This window comes from Dermochelys coriacea, chromosome 11 (genome assembly GCF_009764565.3).
Source record: "Dermochelys coriacea isolate rDerCor1 chromosome 11, rDerCor1.pri.v4, whole genome shotgun sequence".
Lineage (NCBI taxonomy): Eukaryota > Metazoa > Chordata > Testudines > Dermochelyidae > Dermochelys > Dermochelys coriacea.
This window is the reverse complement of record NC_050078.2, coordinates 70,431,362-70,450,497: the sequence shown is the minus strand read 5'-3', so window position 1 is coordinate 70,450,497 and position 19,136 is coordinate 70,431,362. Positions and strand designations below refer to the sequence as shown.

The following is a 19,136-nucleotide window of genomic DNA, read 5'->3' as shown; positions in this document are numbered from 1 at the left end:
GCTTTTGGAATAGATAAAATGTACTGGTCTTTTTCTATGTCAATTTATATGTTCTTCCCATAGTCTTTCTAGGCCTTGGGAGCTGTTTCTATATATAGGCTCCCGTGTGGGGACCACATGGCTGCTAAGTTTGTGTGTCCAGCTTGAGAGCTGCTAATGGACAATAATTCGTTAACATGCACAAAAAGTGGAATCCTGTCATCCAGATACTGGCTCCTCCTCTGGAACTGTCATGTTTGGAGAGGAGAGCCGAGTATAGTCCTTGGCAGAGCAGTATTTGCCATTCTTTTCTAATGAGGATTGCGTGGGAGGTTGGATGGGCCATTTATGAGGCTGCAGCATTGTGCAGGGGATCTGGTATGGAAGGATTCTACTGAGAAAAGGGATGCTGATGATACTCTAGTTACATGGACACAGAGCAGAAGGGAGGCTTCCTGACATATTAGTCAGCTGGTTTATGTCAGTGGAATTATAATTGCTATTGGCAGAAGAATGAAGGGAGTTGGCAGGCAAACTCTGAGGAAGTGCAGGACCTACCTGGCCTTACTGCTAAGCAGGAGGTGGTTTGTACCCCAGAGAAGGGAGAAAAGGCCAAGGAGTTAGGTACCTAAACACCTTTGAGAATCTGGGCTGGGGAGTTGGGAGAAGGAAAGATTTGATGACAATATTTTCAGTGCCAATAAATCGGACCATTAAAGCCAACCCAACCTTGTTCATTTTCTCTCTTTCAGCCCATCACTTTATCGTGGTCACCGCGTGCCATGACGCAGACTATGGCCAGCTGATCCAGGATTACTGCCTAAACCAGTTTAAATTTGACATGGAGGTGATAGGGCAGAAGCTATGGTGTGACTGGGATGAGACAGTAGGGTGAGTGTCTTGTTGCTATTGTCTCCAGCCCTTTCTGATATAACAAAGCAAGGTGTCCTGGCCAGAGACCTGGTGACCAGCGAAAGAACTGCCAGCCTGCCTCAGCTACCCACAGGGTCTTGTTTTCAAGCTATTGAGCTTAGGGTTTAGTACTAGTGCCTATCATAATATTGTGTGAGTAGCATGCTTCCATGGGAAGCTGATCACACCATGCATTGTCCAGTGTGACTGGGGCAGTGTTTATCCACTGCACTACGGAAGATCGTGTTATCATTACAGTGCAGCTGTGAGCGAACTGATGTAGCGTAATAATATTACCCGACGTCATTCCGAACAGTGCTTCTGAACAACAGGCAGCAGGGCGCTGTGATAGGTTCACGGATTGTATTTCACACTGCTTTGCAACTTGTTTCAGTTTCCAGGGACTCACTTCAAGGCATTGCATATTGGAGCCTATTTTCCCATCACTGCTTGAGAGAAATATCTTGCATGCTTTTCTGAACGTATTTATTTGCCAGAAGCTGAGAATGAACCACAGGGGATGGATCACTTGATGATGACCTGTTCTGTTCATTCCCTCTGGGGCACCTGGCACTGGCCACTGTCAGAAGACAGGATACTGGGCTGGATGGACCTTTGGTCTGACCCAGTAGGGCCATTCTTATGTTCTTACTCTGCTGCCTGTCACTGACAGGAATAAGTGTATCGACAATTATGTTGGTCGGTTTGTCTGTCTCTTTCTCTCGCTCTCCTTTCTGCCAGTAGGGGATAGGCCTGAAGATGCTGATTTATGTTAAAATAGAATAAAATGGATGATGTCTGGAATGTGTTTGAGCTATTGCTGGGAGGCTTGGCCGAAGAGGTGAGTTTTACACTTAGGGCTTGCCTACACTGGCAAGTTTCTGCGCAGCAAAGCTGCTTTTTGCACTCAAACTGCAGACATGTACACGCTGCCAAGCCACTTTGCACAGAAACTCCTCAGCTGCAGCGCTGCAAAAAACCCACCTCGACGACAGTCGTAAGCTTTAAAGCGCAGCGGCTCCGGTGCTCTATTGCCAGTGTAGACACTTGATTGCTTGCTGCGCTGTAATTGGCCTCCGGAGCTGTCCCAAGTGGCCGCTTTGCTCGTTGTTTTGAACTCGGCTGCCCTGGAGGCATGCACCCCTCCCCTTTCAAAGCTCTGTTTCTGACAGCCCTTGCATGCTGGGCTGATTTGCTCTGGGACACAGAGTAAACCATTAATGTGGAATGCTTGTGCTGTTGAACACAGAGGCGTGCGTGCGTGTGTGTGTGTGTGAGTGTGTGTGAGAGATGCACTGTCTGTCCCCCTACACACACACACACTCTTTTCCCCCCCCACACACACACTTCAGTTGAAAAGCAGCTGGCAATGTAGTAGGATGCCCATGGAATGATGGGATTGGTGCTCCGTGTCTGTCTGACTTGCGGCACTGGACTCGCAGCCCCGATCCTCGGAGCCGCTCCCGCTCGAGGTGGTCATTGGCTGACAGGTCATGGTCCTGCTCGAGGTCTAGGTCAAAGTCTGAGACCCCACGCACCGCTCGAAATGACACCAATCCGCGCAGCGGCACCGCTCCCCATCGCAACACTGCACCTCTCCACGACACTGTTCGCGAAACCACTCTCCATCGCGGCACCACTCTCTGACATGGCACCATTCCCCGGCACGGCAGCGGTCGTGGTCGCACTCCTGGGGCCACTCTCCACCGAGGCGAAGTCCAACATCTCGGAGCCGGTCGATCTCCCGGTACCGCTCTCCTCAACGGCACCGCCAATCACCGTCTGGATCTCGCCACTTGGCATGGTACCCATTCCGCCCGTCAGGGGACGCAGAACCCCCCCCAGCACAGCGTACCGCCCCTCCTTGGCCGTCCTGCTCCCAGTCACCCTCCCCCAGGTCAGGTAAGGGCATCGGGAGCATTGGAGGCACCCCGATCAGGTCAGGGCAGTCTCGGACAGGACTCTTCAGCACCCCACTGGCAACCCTAGTGGCAGTTCTGGACTCCCTGGGAGTACCACCAAGCCCAGGGCGCCCTCCAGGGGTCCCTCCGCCATCTCATTCTGGGTCCTGTATTCCCATCAGTCGTCCTCCGCACCCCACACAAACCCTGGATCCAGCCCCACCCCCAGTGGAGGCTACACCTGGTACTCAGGAGGAACCAGAACCAGTGACCAAGGGGCTGTCTTGGACCCAATTCTGCTGGTTACCTCCTCCTCGTCTTCTCCTGATGAGGCGGTGGCGGGTACATCCGCATCTGGCCCCCCACCCATGGACTACCGGGCCCTGCAGGAACACCTACAGTGAGTGGCCTAAAACATGAATCTCCAGGTGGAGGAGGTCCTAGAAAAAGAGGACCCCATGGTGGACATTCTGACACCAGAAGGGCCCTGTAGGGTGCAACTGCTCTCTATAAAGTCCATTCAGTCAAATGCCAAAACAATCTGGCAAATTCCTGCCTCCATTCCCCCCATGGCCACAGGGGCTGAAAGAAAGTACTTTGTCCCCACTTAAGGGTACAGATACCTCTTTATCCATCCCGCCCCCCCATGCTCCCTGGTGGTGGTAAACGAAAAAGAAAGACAGGATCAGCAGGGGCCTGCCCCTAAATCAAGGGACGTGAAACATCTGGACCTCTTTGGGAGAAAGGTTTATTCTACCAGTGGCCTCTCCCTGTTGATCGCTAATCAGCTCACGATCCTTAGCAGATACAGCTATAATTCCTGGTCTGCTATCCTAAAGTTCAAGGAGCTCCTCCCATCTGATTCTCGGCAGGAGCTGGGAGCCATTGCTGAGGAGGGCAGACTAGTGGCCCGGACTGCTCTTCAAGGCTCCCTGGATGCTGCGGACGTGGCAGCGCGTACACTGGCATCTGGTATCGCCATGCGGCATAACGCCTGGCTTCAGTCCTCGGGTCTCCCACCAGAAGTTCAGCAAACTATCCAAGGTCTTCCGTTTGATGGTCAGGGGCTCTTCGCTGAACAGACCAACTCTAGGTTGCATAGCCTGAAAGATTCAAGGAACACAGTTAAGACTCTAGGCATGCATACCCCGGCGACTCAAAGAAAGCTGTTTAAGCCCCAGCCCACGCAGCAGCTGTCTTTCCCCATTAGGCCCAGGCAGGACTTCTCCCACAGGAGGAGGAGATACGTCAGGGCCAGGGACAGTCCAAGCCCCCTTTGGGCCCTAAGCGCCCATCTTGAAGATGCACATGAGGATGGATTACCAGTCCATATCCCGGCCAGTTATCCTCCCTTCCTGAACAGTCTATCCCGCTTCTACCGTGCATGGTCCCTTATTACATCGGACCAGTGGGTCCTCCGCATGTTAGAGGCTAGCTATTCTATCCACTTCTGCTCCTTCCGGCCCTCTCATCCCCCTTGCCTGTCCCTCTTCAGGGACCCCTCTCACAAGCAACTCCTGGTCCTGGAGGTCCAGTCCGTCCTCGCTCTAGGAGCAGTGGAGGAGGTACCTCGGGAGCTAAGAGGCAAGGGTTTCTACTCATGTTACTTCCTCGTTCCCAAGGCAAAGGGGTTCTATGGCCCATTCTGGACCTAAGGGAACTCAACAATCGCATAGTCAACCCAAAGTTCCGCACGGTCTCCTTGAGCATAATCATCCCCTCCCTGGATTTGGGAGACTGGTACGCCGTCCTCGATATGAAGGACGCTTATTTTCACGTTTCAATCAACCTGTCTGACAGACGTTTTCTCTGTTTTGTAGTAGACAGGACGCATTATCAGTTCACGTTCGACCGCTTAGGCATTATTCTGAATGTCAACAAATCTGTTCTCACCCCAACATGAACAATAGAGTTCATTGGGGCAGTCTTGGATGCAAATCAGGCGAGAGCATTCCTCCCTGAGGCCCATCGTCTAGCCCTCGTGCATGTAGTCACTGGCCTTTGCAACTTTCCCACTACCACGGTGAGACAGTGCCTCAAGCTGCTGGGCCACATGGCATCCTGCACCTACGTGGTGCAGCATGCCAGGTTGTGGCTCAGGCCCCTGCAGGCGTGGCTTGCATCCGTGTATCGTCCGAGTCTGGACATACACTCGATTCCCTACATGGTGGCTGGACCCCCGCATGGTAAGCATTGGGGAACCGTTCCACCCCCCTAGCCCCCAGCCCACTCTGACATTGGTAATGGATGTGTAGGTGCTCGGCTGGGGAGCACATCTTGGGAGCATGACTCCTCAGGGCCTATGGCAAGTAGAGGAACTGGCTCTGTATATCAACATCAAAGAGCTCAGGGCAATCTACCTCGCATGCCAGGTGTTCCTGTCCCGCTTGCAGGGCCACTGTGTAGCGGTATTGATGGACAATACCATGGCCATGTTTTACATAAACAAGCAAGGCGGAGCCCGGTCGTCTCCTCTCTGCCAGGAAGCTCTCCTCCTATGGGAATTTTGTTTAGCCCACTCCATCCTTCTCTAAGCCTCTGAAAGCCGGGCATTCAGAACGTACTGGCAGACAGCTTGAACAGGAAGTTCCTCACACACGAATGTTTGATTCGATCGGACATCATCCATTCCATCTTCCTCAGCTGGGAGTTTCCCCGAATTGACCTGTTCACCACATAGGCCAACAGGAAGTGCCCAACCTTTTGCTCTTTCCGGGCTCACAGCCCGGGCTCAATTGTGGACACCTTCCTGATCCCATGGTCTGGTCAACTACTACGCCTTATCACCATTTCCTCTCATCCACAAGGTGCTTGTCAAGGTCTGCAGGGACAAGGCGGACGTTATCCTGGTGGCCCCAGCTTGGCCTCACCAGTGCTGGTATCCCACCCTCATGGACCTATCGATCCGGTCACCAATTTGCCTACCTCTCACTTCTGACCTCATCTTGCAGAATCTTGGTTGCCTCCTCCATCCTGACCTTCAGTCACTTCACCTCATGGCCTGGAGGATCCATGGTTGAACCAAGCAGAGCTCTCCTGTTTGGACCTGGTGAGGCAGGTGCTCCTTGAAAGCCGCAAGCCTTCTACCAGAACCACTTACAAAGCAAAGTGGAAAAGGTTTTCTATCTGGTGTGCCCAATGGCAGGTACTCCCACTCCAGGCTTCAGTTCCGTGCATCCTGGACTATTTGGTGCACCTGAAAGATCAGCACCTGGCATTTGGTTCTCTTAAGGTTCACCTTGCGGCTATTTAGGCATTTCACCCGGGCATTTCCAGGCGCTCAGTGTTTGCACACCCTATCGTGGGAAATTTCCTAAAAGGACTAGAAAAGATCCATCCCCTGCTGAAGCCCCCTGTCCCTGCCTGGCAGCTCAATTTAGTCCTATCTTGTCTCATGGGTCCTCCCTTTGAGCCGCTAGCTTCATGCTTGCTCCTCTACCTCTCCTGGAAGGTTGCCTTCCTAGTGGCCATCACTTCAGCACGATGCGTTTCTGAACTACGAGCCCTCACATGTGAGCCCCCCCCATACCATCTTTCATAAGGACAAGGTGCAGCTTAGGCCTCACCCAGCCTTCCTACCAAAAGTCGTGTCCTGCTTCCATGTTAGCCAGGATACTTTCCTGCTGGTTTTCTATCCAAAGCCATACGCCACCCTCCGTGAGCAGCAGCTGCATTCACTGGATATTAGAAGGGTGCTTGCCTTCTACATAGACCGAACGAAGCCGTTCCGGAAAACAACCCAGTTGTTTGTCTCTCTAACGGAGCGGATGAAAGGTTTGCCGGTCTCTTCCCAGTGGATGTCCTCCTGGATCACGGCGTGTATTCGTACTTGTTATGACTTAGCGAAGGTCTCTCCGCCTGTTGTCACAGCTCATTCCACGAGGGCTCAGGCCTCGTCAGCAGCCTTCCTGGCACACGTACCCCTCCGCATGGGCTTTGGTTTCACGTTGCACTATGCCATCGTCCACCAATCCCACGATGATGTGGCCTTCGGCAGGGCGGTTCTCCAGTCTGCAATTCCTTGACTCCAACCCTGCCTCCGAGGTAAAACTTGGGAGTCACCTAACTGGAATTGATATGAGCAAGCACTTGAAGAAGAAAAAACAGTTAACAGACTCCAATGAGAGACAGCTGAATTGGAATTAATTTGCAAACTGGATACAATTAAGTTAGGCTTGAATAGAGACTGGGAATGGATGAGTCATTACACAAAGTAAAACTATTTCCCCATGGTATTTCTCCCCCCCCAACCCCACCCCCCACTATTCCTCAGATGTTCTTGTTAACTGCTGGAAATAGCCTACCTTGCTTGTCACCATGAAAGATTTTCCTTCTTTTCCCCCCCCCCCCCCCGCTGCTGGTGATGGCTCATCTTAAGTGATCACTCTCCTTACAGTATGTATGATAAAACCCATTGTTTCATGTTCTCTGTGTGTGTGTGTGTGTGTGTGTGTGTGTGTGTGTGTGTATATAAATCTGCCCACTGTATTTTCCACCAAATGCATCCGATGAAGTGAGCTGTAGCTCACGAAAGCTTATGCTCAAATAAATTTGTTAGTCTCTAAGGTGCCACAAGTACTCCTTTTCTTTTTGCGAATACAGACTAACATGGCTGCTACTCTGAAACCATTCACCTTTTTGTAACTGTTGTTCTTCGAGATGTGTTGCTCATATCTATTCCATTCCCCCCCACCTTCCCTTTTGTTGGAGTAGCCGGCAAGAAGGAACTGAAGGGGGGTCGGGCTGACAGGGTCATGTATAGAGCACCATATCGGTGCCGCTCCAGGGGGCTCCACAGCCAGCCCTATGGGTAGCTGCTAGGGAAAAAGTTTCCGACATCTATGCACGTGGCATGCGCACGCACACCTAACTGGAATAGATATGAACAACACGTCTCGATGAACAACAGTTACAAAAAGGTGAGTAACCATTTTATTCATCCCCTATCATCCACTCCCAGCTTCTGGCAGTCGGAGGCTAGGACACCTAGAGCATGCGGTTGCATCCCTGCCCATTCTGGCTAATAGCCATTGATGGACCTATCCTCCATGAACTTACCTAGTTCTTTTTTGAACCCTGTCATAGTCTTGGCCTTCACAACATCCCCTGCCGACAAGTTCCAGATGTGACTGTGCATTGTGTGAAGAAATACTTCCTTTTGTTTGTTTTAAACCTGCTGCCTGATACAATAATTAGGGGTCACCCAATTAAATTATTATGAGAAGGAGTAAATCATACTTGCTTATTTACTTTTTCCACACCAGTCATGATTTTATAGACCTCTATCATATCTCCCTTTAGTTGTCTCTTTTCCAAGCTGAAAAGTCCCATTCTTATTAATTTCTCTTCAGAAGAAAGTTGTTCCTTCCCCTTAATCACTTTTGTTGCCCTTCTCTGTACCTTTTCCAAATCCAATGTGTCTTTTTTGAGATGGGGTAATCACTGTTATATGCAATATTCAAGGTATGGGCGTATCATAGTGGCATTATGATATTTTCTGTCTTATTATATATCCCTTTCCTAATGGTTCTTCACATTGGGTTAGCTTTTTTGACTGCTGCTGCATATTGATCGGATGTTTTCAGAGAACTACCCACAATGACTCCAAGATATCTCTCCCTCTCATAATATCGGCTAATTTAGATCCCATTGTTTTGGAATTATGGGATTATGTTTTCTATTGTGCATTACTTTGCATTTATCAACATTGAATTTCATCTGTCATTTTGTTGCCCAGTCACCCAGTTTTTCCTGAGAATCATTTGTAACTCTTTACAGTCTGCTTTGGATTTCACTATCTTGAGTAATTTTGTTTTGTCTGTGAATTTTGCCACTTCACTGTTTACCCCTTTTTCCAGATCCCTTGTGAATATGTTGAACATACCGATCCCAGTACAGATCCCTGAGGGACACCACTAATTACCTCTCTCCATTCTGAAACCTGACCATTTATTCCTGCCCTTTGTTTCCTGTTTTTTAACCAGTGACTGATTTGTAAGAGGAACTTCCCTTTTATCCCATGACAGCTTACTTTGCTTAAGAGTCTTTGGTGAGGGACCTTGTCAAAGGCTTTCTGAAAGTCCAAGTACACCATACCTACTGGATCACCCTTGTCCACAAGTTTGTTGACCCCCCTTAAAAATTCTAATATATTAATGAGGCATGATTTTCCTTTACAAAAGCTGTGTTGACCACTTCCCCAACAAATCGTGTTCATCTATGTGTCTGATAATTCTGTTTTTTACTATAGTTTCAACCAGTTTGCCAGGTATTGAAGTTAGGCTTACTGGCCTGTAACTGCCAGGATCAACTCTGGAACCTTTTAAAAAAAAAATTGGTGTCCTATGAGCTATTCTTCAGTCATCTGGTACAGAAGCTGATTTAAGTGATAGGTTACATAGAACACTTAGAAGTTCTGTATTTTCATAATTGAGTTCCTTCAGAACTCTTGAGTGAATATCATCTGGTCCTGGTGACATAATACTGTTTAATTTTATCAATTTGTTCCAAAACTTCTTCTTTTGACACCTCAGTCAGGTTAGAAAAGGAGGAGGTGTTGCCTTGTGTATCAAAGATGAATACACTTTCACTGACGTTGAGATGGAAATAGGAGACATACTTGTTGAAAGTCTTTGGGTAAAGATAAAAGGGGTCAAAAACAAGGGTGATGTCATGGTAAGGGCCTACTATAGACCACCTAGCCTGAAAGAAGAGGTGGATGAGATTTTTTTCTTAACAACTAACACTCATCCAAAGCACAGGACTTGGTGGTGATGGGAGACTTCAACTATGCAGACATCTATTGGGAAAATAACACAGCAGGGTACCGATTATCCAACAAGTTCTTGGAATGTATTGGAGACCATAGGTGCCAACTCCGTGGGTGCTCCAGGGCTTGCAGCCAAGTTCCCCTCCCCCCCGCCCCACCGTCCACATCCCCGCTCCTCCGCCTACCTCACATCGTTTCCCGGCCAGTCGCCACCAAACAGGGGTTGGAATGGGGGTGGGGAAGGGGCAGGGCCTCAAGGAAGGAGTGAAATGGGGGCGGAGCCGGGGGGATTGAGCACCTACGTGAAAGAGGGGAAGTTGGCACCTATGTTGGAGACTTTTTTATTTTAGAAGGCGGAGAAAGCAACTGTTCTAGATTTGATTTTGACAATAGGGAGGAACTAGTTGAGAATTTGAAAGTGAAAGGCACTTTGGGTGAAAGTGATCATGGAATGATAGGAGGGAAAACAGCAGAAGAAAGATAATGGATTTCAAGAAGGCAGATGTTCACAAACTCAGGATTTGGTTGGTAAGATCCCATGAGAAGCAAGTCTAAAGAGAAAAGCAGTTTAAGAGAGTTGGCAATTTTTCAAAGAGACATTATTCAGGGCACAAGAGCAAACTATCCAACTCCATAGAAAAGACAGCAAGTATGGCAAGAGATCACCCTGGCTTAACCAGGAGATCTTCAATGGTCTGAAACTCAAAAAAGGGTCCAAGAAAAAGTGGAAACCAGGTCAAATTATGAAGAATGAATATAAAAAACAACAACAGAAGCATGTAGGAGCAAACTTAGAAAGGCCAAGGCACAAAATGAGATCAAACTAGCTAGAAACATAAAGGATAATATATAAATACATGAAAAGCAAGAGGAAGACCACTGACAGGGTAGGCCCATTACTCATTGACGGGAAAAGACAATAACAGAAAATGTGGAAATGGAAGAAGAGCTCAATGACTTTTTTGTTTCAATTTTCATCAAAAAAATCGGATGTCTAACATAGTGAATGCCAGTGAAAATGAGGTAGGATATGAGACTAAAATAGGAAAGAACAAGTTGAAGACACCTAATTTGTCTAAGTAACTTTTAAATCCACAGGGCCTGATGAAATCTACCCTGGAATACTCAAGGAGCTGACTGAGGCGATATCTGAGCCATTAGCGATTTATCTTCAAAAACTCATGGAAGACAGGAGAGATTCCAGAGAACTAGAAGGAGGCAAATATAGTGTCCATCTATAAAAAGAAGGGAATAAGGACAACCTGCGAAATTACAGACCAATCAGCTTAACTTCAGTACCTAGAAAGATAATGGAGCAACTAATCAAGCCATCAATTTGCCAACACCTAGAAGATAGTAAGGTGATAAGTAACAGTCAACATGGATTTGTCAAGAACAAATCATGTCAAACCTGCTTAATAGCTTTCTTTGACAGGGTAACAAGCCTTGTAGATAGGGGGGGAAGCAGTAGATGTGGTATATCTTGACTTTAAAGCTTTTGATACTGTCTCACATGACCTCCTCATAAACAAACTAGGGAAATATAGCCTAAATGGAGCTACTATAAGGTGGGTGTGTAACTGGTTGGAAAACCATTCCCAAAGAATAGGTATCTGTGGTTCACAGTCAAGTTGAAAGGGAATATTGAGGGGGTCCCACAGGGATTGATACTAGGTCCAGTTCTGTTCAATATCTTCATCAATGATTTAGATAATGGCATAGAGAGTATACTTGTAATATTAGCGGACGATACCAAGCTGGGAGGGGTTGAAAGTGCTTTGGAGAGTAGGATTAGAATTCAAAATGATTTTGACAAACTAGAAAATAGGATGAAATTAATAAGGACAAATGCAAAGTACTCCACTTAGGATGGAACAATCAATTGCACACATACAAAATGGGAAATGACGCCTCGGAACGAGTACTGTGGATAGGGATCTGTGGGTGGTAGTGAATCACAGGCTAAATATGAGTCAACAGTGTAACACTGTTGCAAAAAAAGTGAATGTCATTCTGGGATGTATTAGCTGGAGTTTTGCAAGCAAGGCATAAGAAGTCATTTTTCCACTCTACTCTGCACTGATAAGGCCTCAACTGTAGTGTTGTGTCCCGATCTGGGTGCCACATTTCAGGAAAGATGTGCTTCTCCAAATTGGAGAAAGTCCAGAAAAGAGCAACAAAAATTATTAAAGTGCTAGAAAAATGACCTCTGAGGAAAGATTGAAAAAACTGGGTTTGTTTAGTCTGGAGAAGAGAAGACTGAGGGGGGACATAATAGTTTTCAAGTGCATAAAAACTTGTTACAAGAAGGAGGGAGAAAAATGTTCTCGTTTAACCTCGGAGGTTAGGACAAGAAGCAATGGGCTTAAATCACATTTAAGATTTAAGTTAGACATTAGGAAAAACTTTCTAACTGTCAGGGTAGTTAAGCATTGGAACAAATTGCGTAGGGAGGTTGTGGAATCTCCATCATTGGAAGTTTTTAAGAACAGATTAGACAAACTCCTGTCAGGAATGGTCTAGTTATTACATAATTCTGCCTTGAGTGCAAGGAACTGGACTAGTTGACTTATCAAGGTCTCTTCCAGTCCTACACTTCTATAATTTGTCACCTAAAAAGAAGGGTTCAGATGTGGGAATCTCTCTCACATGCTCTGCAGTGAAAACCGATGCAAAGAATTCATTTAGCTTCTCCTCAATGGCCTTATCTTCTTTGAGTGCTCCTTCAGCACCTCGATCATCCAGTGGCCCCACTGAGTTCTTGTTCTTGTTTTTTCTCCTGTCTCCTGCACTCACCTGTCTCCCCGTCATTGTTGACCACACTTCTTTGGAGCTGGTCTGTTGCTGAAAGGACCATCTCTCCCTACATGACTGACTTCCAAGTGGGTAGGGCCTATCTATTCGGAGCTTTGAAAATCAAGACAACAGCCTTGAAGTGGACTCTTGTGTTCCATGGGCTACCAATGCAAGAAAGGAGCAGATGATGACTGAGAATATGCAGTGCTGCAGAGATGTCATGCAGGAGGAGAATGGGCCTATTTCCTTCTTATGCATGGAGCATCTAATCCAACTCCCACTGAAATCACTGTGGAGTCTCCCATTGACTCAGTGACAGTTGGAGTAGGCCCATAAATTCTGTTCACACCAGTAGAATACTTTGCTATATTGGAGAATAAAAAAAAACCTCTTTTTTTTTTTTTTTTGCTCTTGAAGTATTATTGTCAAGTAACAAGTCTGGCTTTTTGATGCCTAACTGGACTGAATAGGATATGTTTTGCCTTATGTTTACTGGCAAATTTTTAAGACTCTGCATTGGAGGGAAATCAGTACATTCTCTCAAGGAGGCTTAACTGGTTAGTGACTGTTTAAAAAAACAAAATACCCTGTGACCTTTCGATTACAGTTTTATGGGCATTCCAGTATCTCAGTAATTTTTGATAGGGTTGGGGTGACCAGACAGCAAGTATGAAAAATCGTGACAAGGGGTGGGGGGGGGGCAATTGGAGCCTAAAAAGAAAAAGACCCCAAAATCGGGACTGTCCCTATAAAATCAGGACTTCTGGTCACTCTAGATAGGGTGATAATATATTTATGAAGAAACATGTCATCTTATCATTGCCTAGGACTTCAGGCACACTATCACCTTATGACCACATGAAGGCAACTGAAACACCATGTTCTTTCATCTTAACTATCACAATTATTTGTTTAAAGGAGATCTTGCCCTGATTAGTTGTCATATCAGCAGAAATATTTTCTGAATAAGAATATGGGTGAAATCCTGGCCCCACTGAGGATTTTGCCCATTAAAAATTAAGTTTCAAAAAGATTTTTAGAAATACCTATTTCTGATCCAATACCACCATGGTTGGTGCTGCTGTCTTTTAATGAGGGCTGCTATTTTACTGATGTTTCTAGGAATGAAATCTTGTAGTTTGAGACTGAGAATTTAACAACAAAATAATTCCTGACAACAACTTGTCTCATTCATTTTTAATGTTTAGAGATGCTAAGCTATCCCTCAGACCAGGTCACTAGAATTGATGGCTTTTTACTGTTTATTTTTAAAATGATATTTAAGATGCATTTTTTCTACTGATGCATGTTTCTTGGTAATTAGAAGAAATGATTAGAACATCTTTTATATTACATTGCAGTTTTTTGCTAAGCCCTCTGTTTGTAATCAGTGTCAGTAATTCAATTCCAATTTATAAAATATTGGAAACAGAGATGCAGTCTGTTTCTCCCTGGAACATCCTGCCATGTTCTTTGGATGATAATAATAAAATAAGCATCTTTAATTCAGGTTGAAATAAATCAGCAATAAGAGGAAGAACATTAAGTCTTTAGAACGCACTGTCCTGACTTTACAATAAATAATCCAAGACGTGCTTTGTTTTATTTCTTTCCCTTTGTGATCAGTAAAATTGCATAGTACCACAATGTTGCAGACAAGGTGGTTTTGGTAAATATCCAAAGACTAGCAAGTGGTGGTGGGAACCTAGTTCCTAATGCTTTCTTATAGCCATGTTAAATCTCTAATGGACACATTTTCCACCTTTCTCCCCAACACTCGGGCATATAACTATATAGTGCTCCCATAGTACCACTTAGAATGTATTTTTATTCATTATTTGTATTGCAATGGCACCTGAAACCAGGGCCCTGTTGTGTTAGGCATTGTGCAAATGGTGATAAGAGACAGTCCCTGCCTTTAAGACCTTGCTGTCTAAATAAGCAAGACAGTCAAAGGCTGGGAAAGGGAAACTGAAGCATAGTATGATTAAGTGACTTACCCAAGGTCACCCAGCAGGCCTGTGGCAGAGCCAGGAACATAATCCAGGATTTCTGAGCCCTTTGCTCAGTGCCTTTCAACTGAACCCCAGAACCTCTTGGTCCATTTCTGGGGGTGCTTGATAACAGGCACTGTGGGAACTGGCCCACTAATTTATAGGATACTTCTGACATCTGAGAAGGTCCAGAGGCAGGAATGGCAGCTGACTTGTGCCTCCTCACACAAGGCTGAGAATCGAATGCTCCACAGATGTGAGGAGAGCCAGAACCACCCACCCTCTGACATCACTGATGGATAAAGCTGACCCAGAAAGGAAAATGGAGGCTTTTTTCTTATATCCTGTTATTTCAGGATGTACCATTTCTAAAAGAGGGGTTTCAGGATTGTCCTCCAAAGCACGCTGACTTCAGTGGTTGTAATGTTGCCAATAGCAGTGGGTTGGGTAGAGAAGATCTGTCTTCTTAGCCCCCTGGACATATTGCATTAAATACTCTGGCTATAGTACTTCAAGTTTGGCAAGTTTGGCATCTAGGTATTTCTTTTTTCAGTGTGCTTTCCAGACTTATTGCTTGCAGTCTAAGCCCACACTAGCGTGGCTTTTATTGATCTGTATTGATGAGGCTGAAGGAGGGAAAAATCCTACTGTAACCAGTGACTATACTGGAGGAAAAGGGAAGTTTGTCATCAGTAAAGTTAATATAGGAAATCAACAAGGAAAAACAGAATCAGCTGTTAGGTCTTCTTTCCTACAGGGGTCCACACGCACTTTCCCCATCACAAGAAATTCATGTTGTATTAATGTAGAGTATTTTTTGGAAAACAAAGCAAAGGAAAAAAAGTAAGATCTTGCTATCCTCAATAGCACGGAGCAGATTGAAAAATGGTAGGCATGTGTTGATAATCTTATACAAAAACTTCATTTTAAAAAATATAATACCCAACCTATCCTCTTCAATGATGAAAATGTTTTGGCTTTCAAAACCACTTTGTTTTTCCCTCCTCTTTTTACCCCCTTCAGACCTTTTTTGGTGGGAAAATGAAAAAAAGGGGACATAGAAGTGGGGGGAACTCAAAGATTTTGATTTAAAAAAAAGTTGTCCAATCAGAAAATTTGAAGGGGGGGGGGGAAGGGAATTGCTTTGCAAAAGAAATTTTTTTGTATTTAAAAAGCCATTTTTCTTTTTCTTTTTTTAATTTATTTATTTAGGAAGTTTTCAGCAAGTTTACAAATCCTTGCCATGTAACTATCAGAATCAAAACAATTATTACAATAGATAGCTTTTGTTTAAAGAGACATTATACAGGAATATAGTCATCAGATCTTTCTATTTCATCGTGTGTTACCATATTTCAGCGTGAACATCATTACAACACCCATGTAATTTCTAATGATTTTAATAAATTGAGTAAAATATCTGCATACACATATGTAACTGGCCAGGCATGTTTAGCAAATGTTTAATATTCAAAAAAATTAGGTGTGTTGTATTGTTTTGGTGGTAGTGGGGTGGCTTTTTTATTTTATTTTTTTTAATTTTTTGCAGGCGAATGTACTTTGAATATTGAAAAAAGGTAACCAAATATCTAAGTATCTGTCTGTCCATTTTGGTGGTTGTGTAATTGGTGTGTTAATTTTTCCACAACTCCCCCCCCCCCCTATTTTTTTTTTAAAACCGTTTCTCTAGGGTTGGGCTATCTTTTCTTGCTCCAATGAGAGGCTACCAATAGCCGAGCGGCTACTAGCAGAAGAAAGATTAATTCTTCATTTCCTGTTGTGGGACCATTTTCACTGGGAAGCCCCAAGAGGATTGCCAAAGAATCATTTGGTAATAAAACCCAACAATTTGTGGTATGTAGTTATGGATTGAACTGGAGTACTCTCTAATGACTGGACATGTCCACCATATATACTTAAAATTTCCTCTTTCACCAGAATTTCTCCAACATTTATCCCCATTCAATCTATCTATCTATTTAACCTGAGTGGTCTGAGATACCATTGAAACAGTACCTTAAAGAAATTGTCTTGTATTGTGTTCCAGGCTGAGATTGCTGGCCCTGTTTTTTCAGAGCAAGGCCCATTCCTCTAGGGTAATTTGTCTGTCCAGGATTTTTTTCCCAATGCATCATCTAGGGACACAGTTTTCTTAAAAAAAAAAAAAAAAATCTGCAAAGATTTATATAAATTTTTTTGTCTTCTAATTGACCAGATGCCATTGCGTCTATTAAAGTTCTGTAGGTTTACTAGAAAGTTGAGAAACATAATGTCTGTCTTGAAAGTAGTGGTACCAAGGGAGAGTGGCCCAGTTAAAGTTAGCTTTGATCTCTAAATAAATTAGAAAAGTTTCTTTACTGGCCTGCTTTGTGTATTCCATGGCTTTCCCAATCTTTGAAATGCCGGTTTGCAATTTGCGTTCAAATCTGGATTATTTGCAATGGGTGTCATTGCTAAGGGAAAAGAGTTTATCTCATCTCTAGTTCAATCCTAAACCCACAGAGTAGCCTTTGCTAAAAGATGTGTAAATTTCTGGAGGGTGGGATTTTCCATTAATCCATGGTAGCCGAGCGATGTTCATACTTTCACAATTTTCTTTTTCACTAAAGACCCAGTGTTTGCCTGGATTAGAGCACCCCAAATCCACTACTGCTTTGAGTTGGCTGGCTTGATAGCACCATAGAATATTTGAAGCAGGTAGGCTACAGCAGCTTAATGGGCCTGTACATCTAATCTGCTCTTACTCTTGGTCTTTCTTCATAAAAGGCCATTTTTTTTTTAAAGTTTTTAGAATAAAAATTTTCAACCAGCTCTAACTGGTTTACTTTTCCATGATGTCATAGAGGTGGTCTTTGCCCTGTAGTGACTGCATGGCTTGTTCTATGGGATTGCTCTTCTTCTGTGGCGTCACTTTTTTCTTCCAGGTGGTTTCTGCTTAGCTTATTATGTCTGAGTCATTGGCAAATGTAGGGAACTTTCAGTGTTTCATTTGATTGCTTGAGCCCATTTGTTCAGTATAAACCTAGAATTACCTGATTGGTTGGCAGAGCTCTTTAATTCCTAAGTAGAAGAGAATCCTTATCTTCTCAGATGTACTTGGGAGCTCTGAGCAAAACAAGAGGAAAAAGCTTAGCTGTTGATCTGTACTAATTGATGCTGCCCACTGACACTGATTTTGGATGCTTGGCTTCCTCAGTATCCCTCAGACTGGGCGGGGCGGGGAGAAAGAGAGGTATGACAGTTAAGGTGGACTTATTTTCCAAAGCTTGACTTGTCCATTTTCCTTAATGTTTGTTAAAGGTGGACACTAGGGAGGAAGCATCCGAGAGGGGAAGGGTTAGTGTGCATTGGGAGAGGAAGGTAGGGGGCTGCTGGACGTCAGGGAACCCGTGGAGAAGGAAGGGAAGCATGGAGGAAGTAGGGAATTTAGTGAGAAAGGCAAGGGAGCACATGGGAGGAGCACTGCCCAGGCCACGTAAAGGAAGGAAGATGCCTGGAGAACAGCAAGGGTGGCTTAGGGTCTCGGAGAAGGAGTGGGGGCTGCTAGAATAGGCCAGATGTGATTAAGACATTGGGGGACACCACAAAGATAGCTCCGGACTGGTTCAGAAAATGTCCACATAAACCAGCTTTTGTATGGCTCAAATAACAGCAATACGCATAGCAGATATCCATGTGCCGGCAGGGCACAGTCTGATAAACTTTACCCCCATTCACTCTACTCAACCTTGCTCCTCAGGAAGGAGCGATCCGGCCCTATGTGATTCCTTCATAGAACCTCTTCACTGATGTGCAGATTTGGGTTGAAGGAACTGGTCAGAGCAGGGCATTGGGCTTGGGTGGAGGATGTTGTGTGCGGCATTGTAGGAGAAGGTGGTGGATCATCTGGCACTTGGATTCCTCGGAAATTCCCAAATGTGATTTCACAGCAGCCACTGATATTTAAGGACCTGTCTCAGTGGGGAGAGAGGTGCCTAGAACCTGAAGGGCAGGGGAGTAGCTAGAATTAAATGAGCGGATATATTCCTGTATACTCCATTCTGGCCTATAAATCCTGCATGCTTTGATTCCAGCTTCCTAGCAGTCCCCCTTTCCTTTTGCACCACCTCAACAGTGTTTGCTAACACTTCCTAGGTTGGAACGGCAGGGGGTGGCAACGGGGCATTGTAGCTGGAGGAATTACAGCACCCCAATTGGTCTGACATGGCCTGAGTCTGTAGGCCTTCAGAGCACCTATAAGGCTTCTGCCCGAGTGGATTTGTGGGGAGGAATGTGTCTCCTTTATCCTGGGAGTGTCTATTCAGAGCTCACTTTGGTCAGCATGTGGTGTATTTTTTTTTTAATTTATTTTAAAATATGCACAGAGAATGTTTGCTGGAAGCATTGGCAACCTAAAAAGTAAATAAATAGAGCAGTCCTGGAATTCGCTAATCTATCGTGGAGAGAGGCTTGTCATAGCAGCCGGAGGGCATGACCGTGTGTGTCAAACCCGGATGAGCTCAAAAGAGATTGAATTTAAGTTTCTCTTCAATCTGTCAATTATATCTTCATTGCCGGCTGCAGGAGCACAGATGGGGGAGATTTGGCTGATAACAGCCGCCTTCTGGTTCTCGCATGCCTCCCATTGGGAACAATCCCTGTGTGTTTTACAAACACAGGAGCAGGTTCTGCAAAGGGGAGGAAAGCTGCAGAGGACCCATTTCTCCATCTTAGTGAACCCACGTTGGGGTGGGGGCAGCTAGAATCCTGGTGGGCTGCCCCTGGGCAAAGGTGGGATAGAATGAC

The 19,136-nt window shown here is 45.2% G+C and overlaps 1 protein-coding gene across 1 annotated transcript in view; it reads left to right on the top strand.

Annotated features, from left to right (window-relative positions):
- The window catches only part of RAMP1 (receptor activity modifying protein 1), a 152,904-nt gene that overhangs the window by 53,781 nt on the left and 79,987 nt on the right, over positions 1-19,136 (top strand). The window contains exon 2 of the mRNA XM_038420943.2: positions 732-870. Within this exon, the coding sequence (XP_038276871.1) occupies positions 732-870 (139 nt within the window). The remainder of the gene's footprint in view (positions 1-731; positions 871-19,136) is intronic.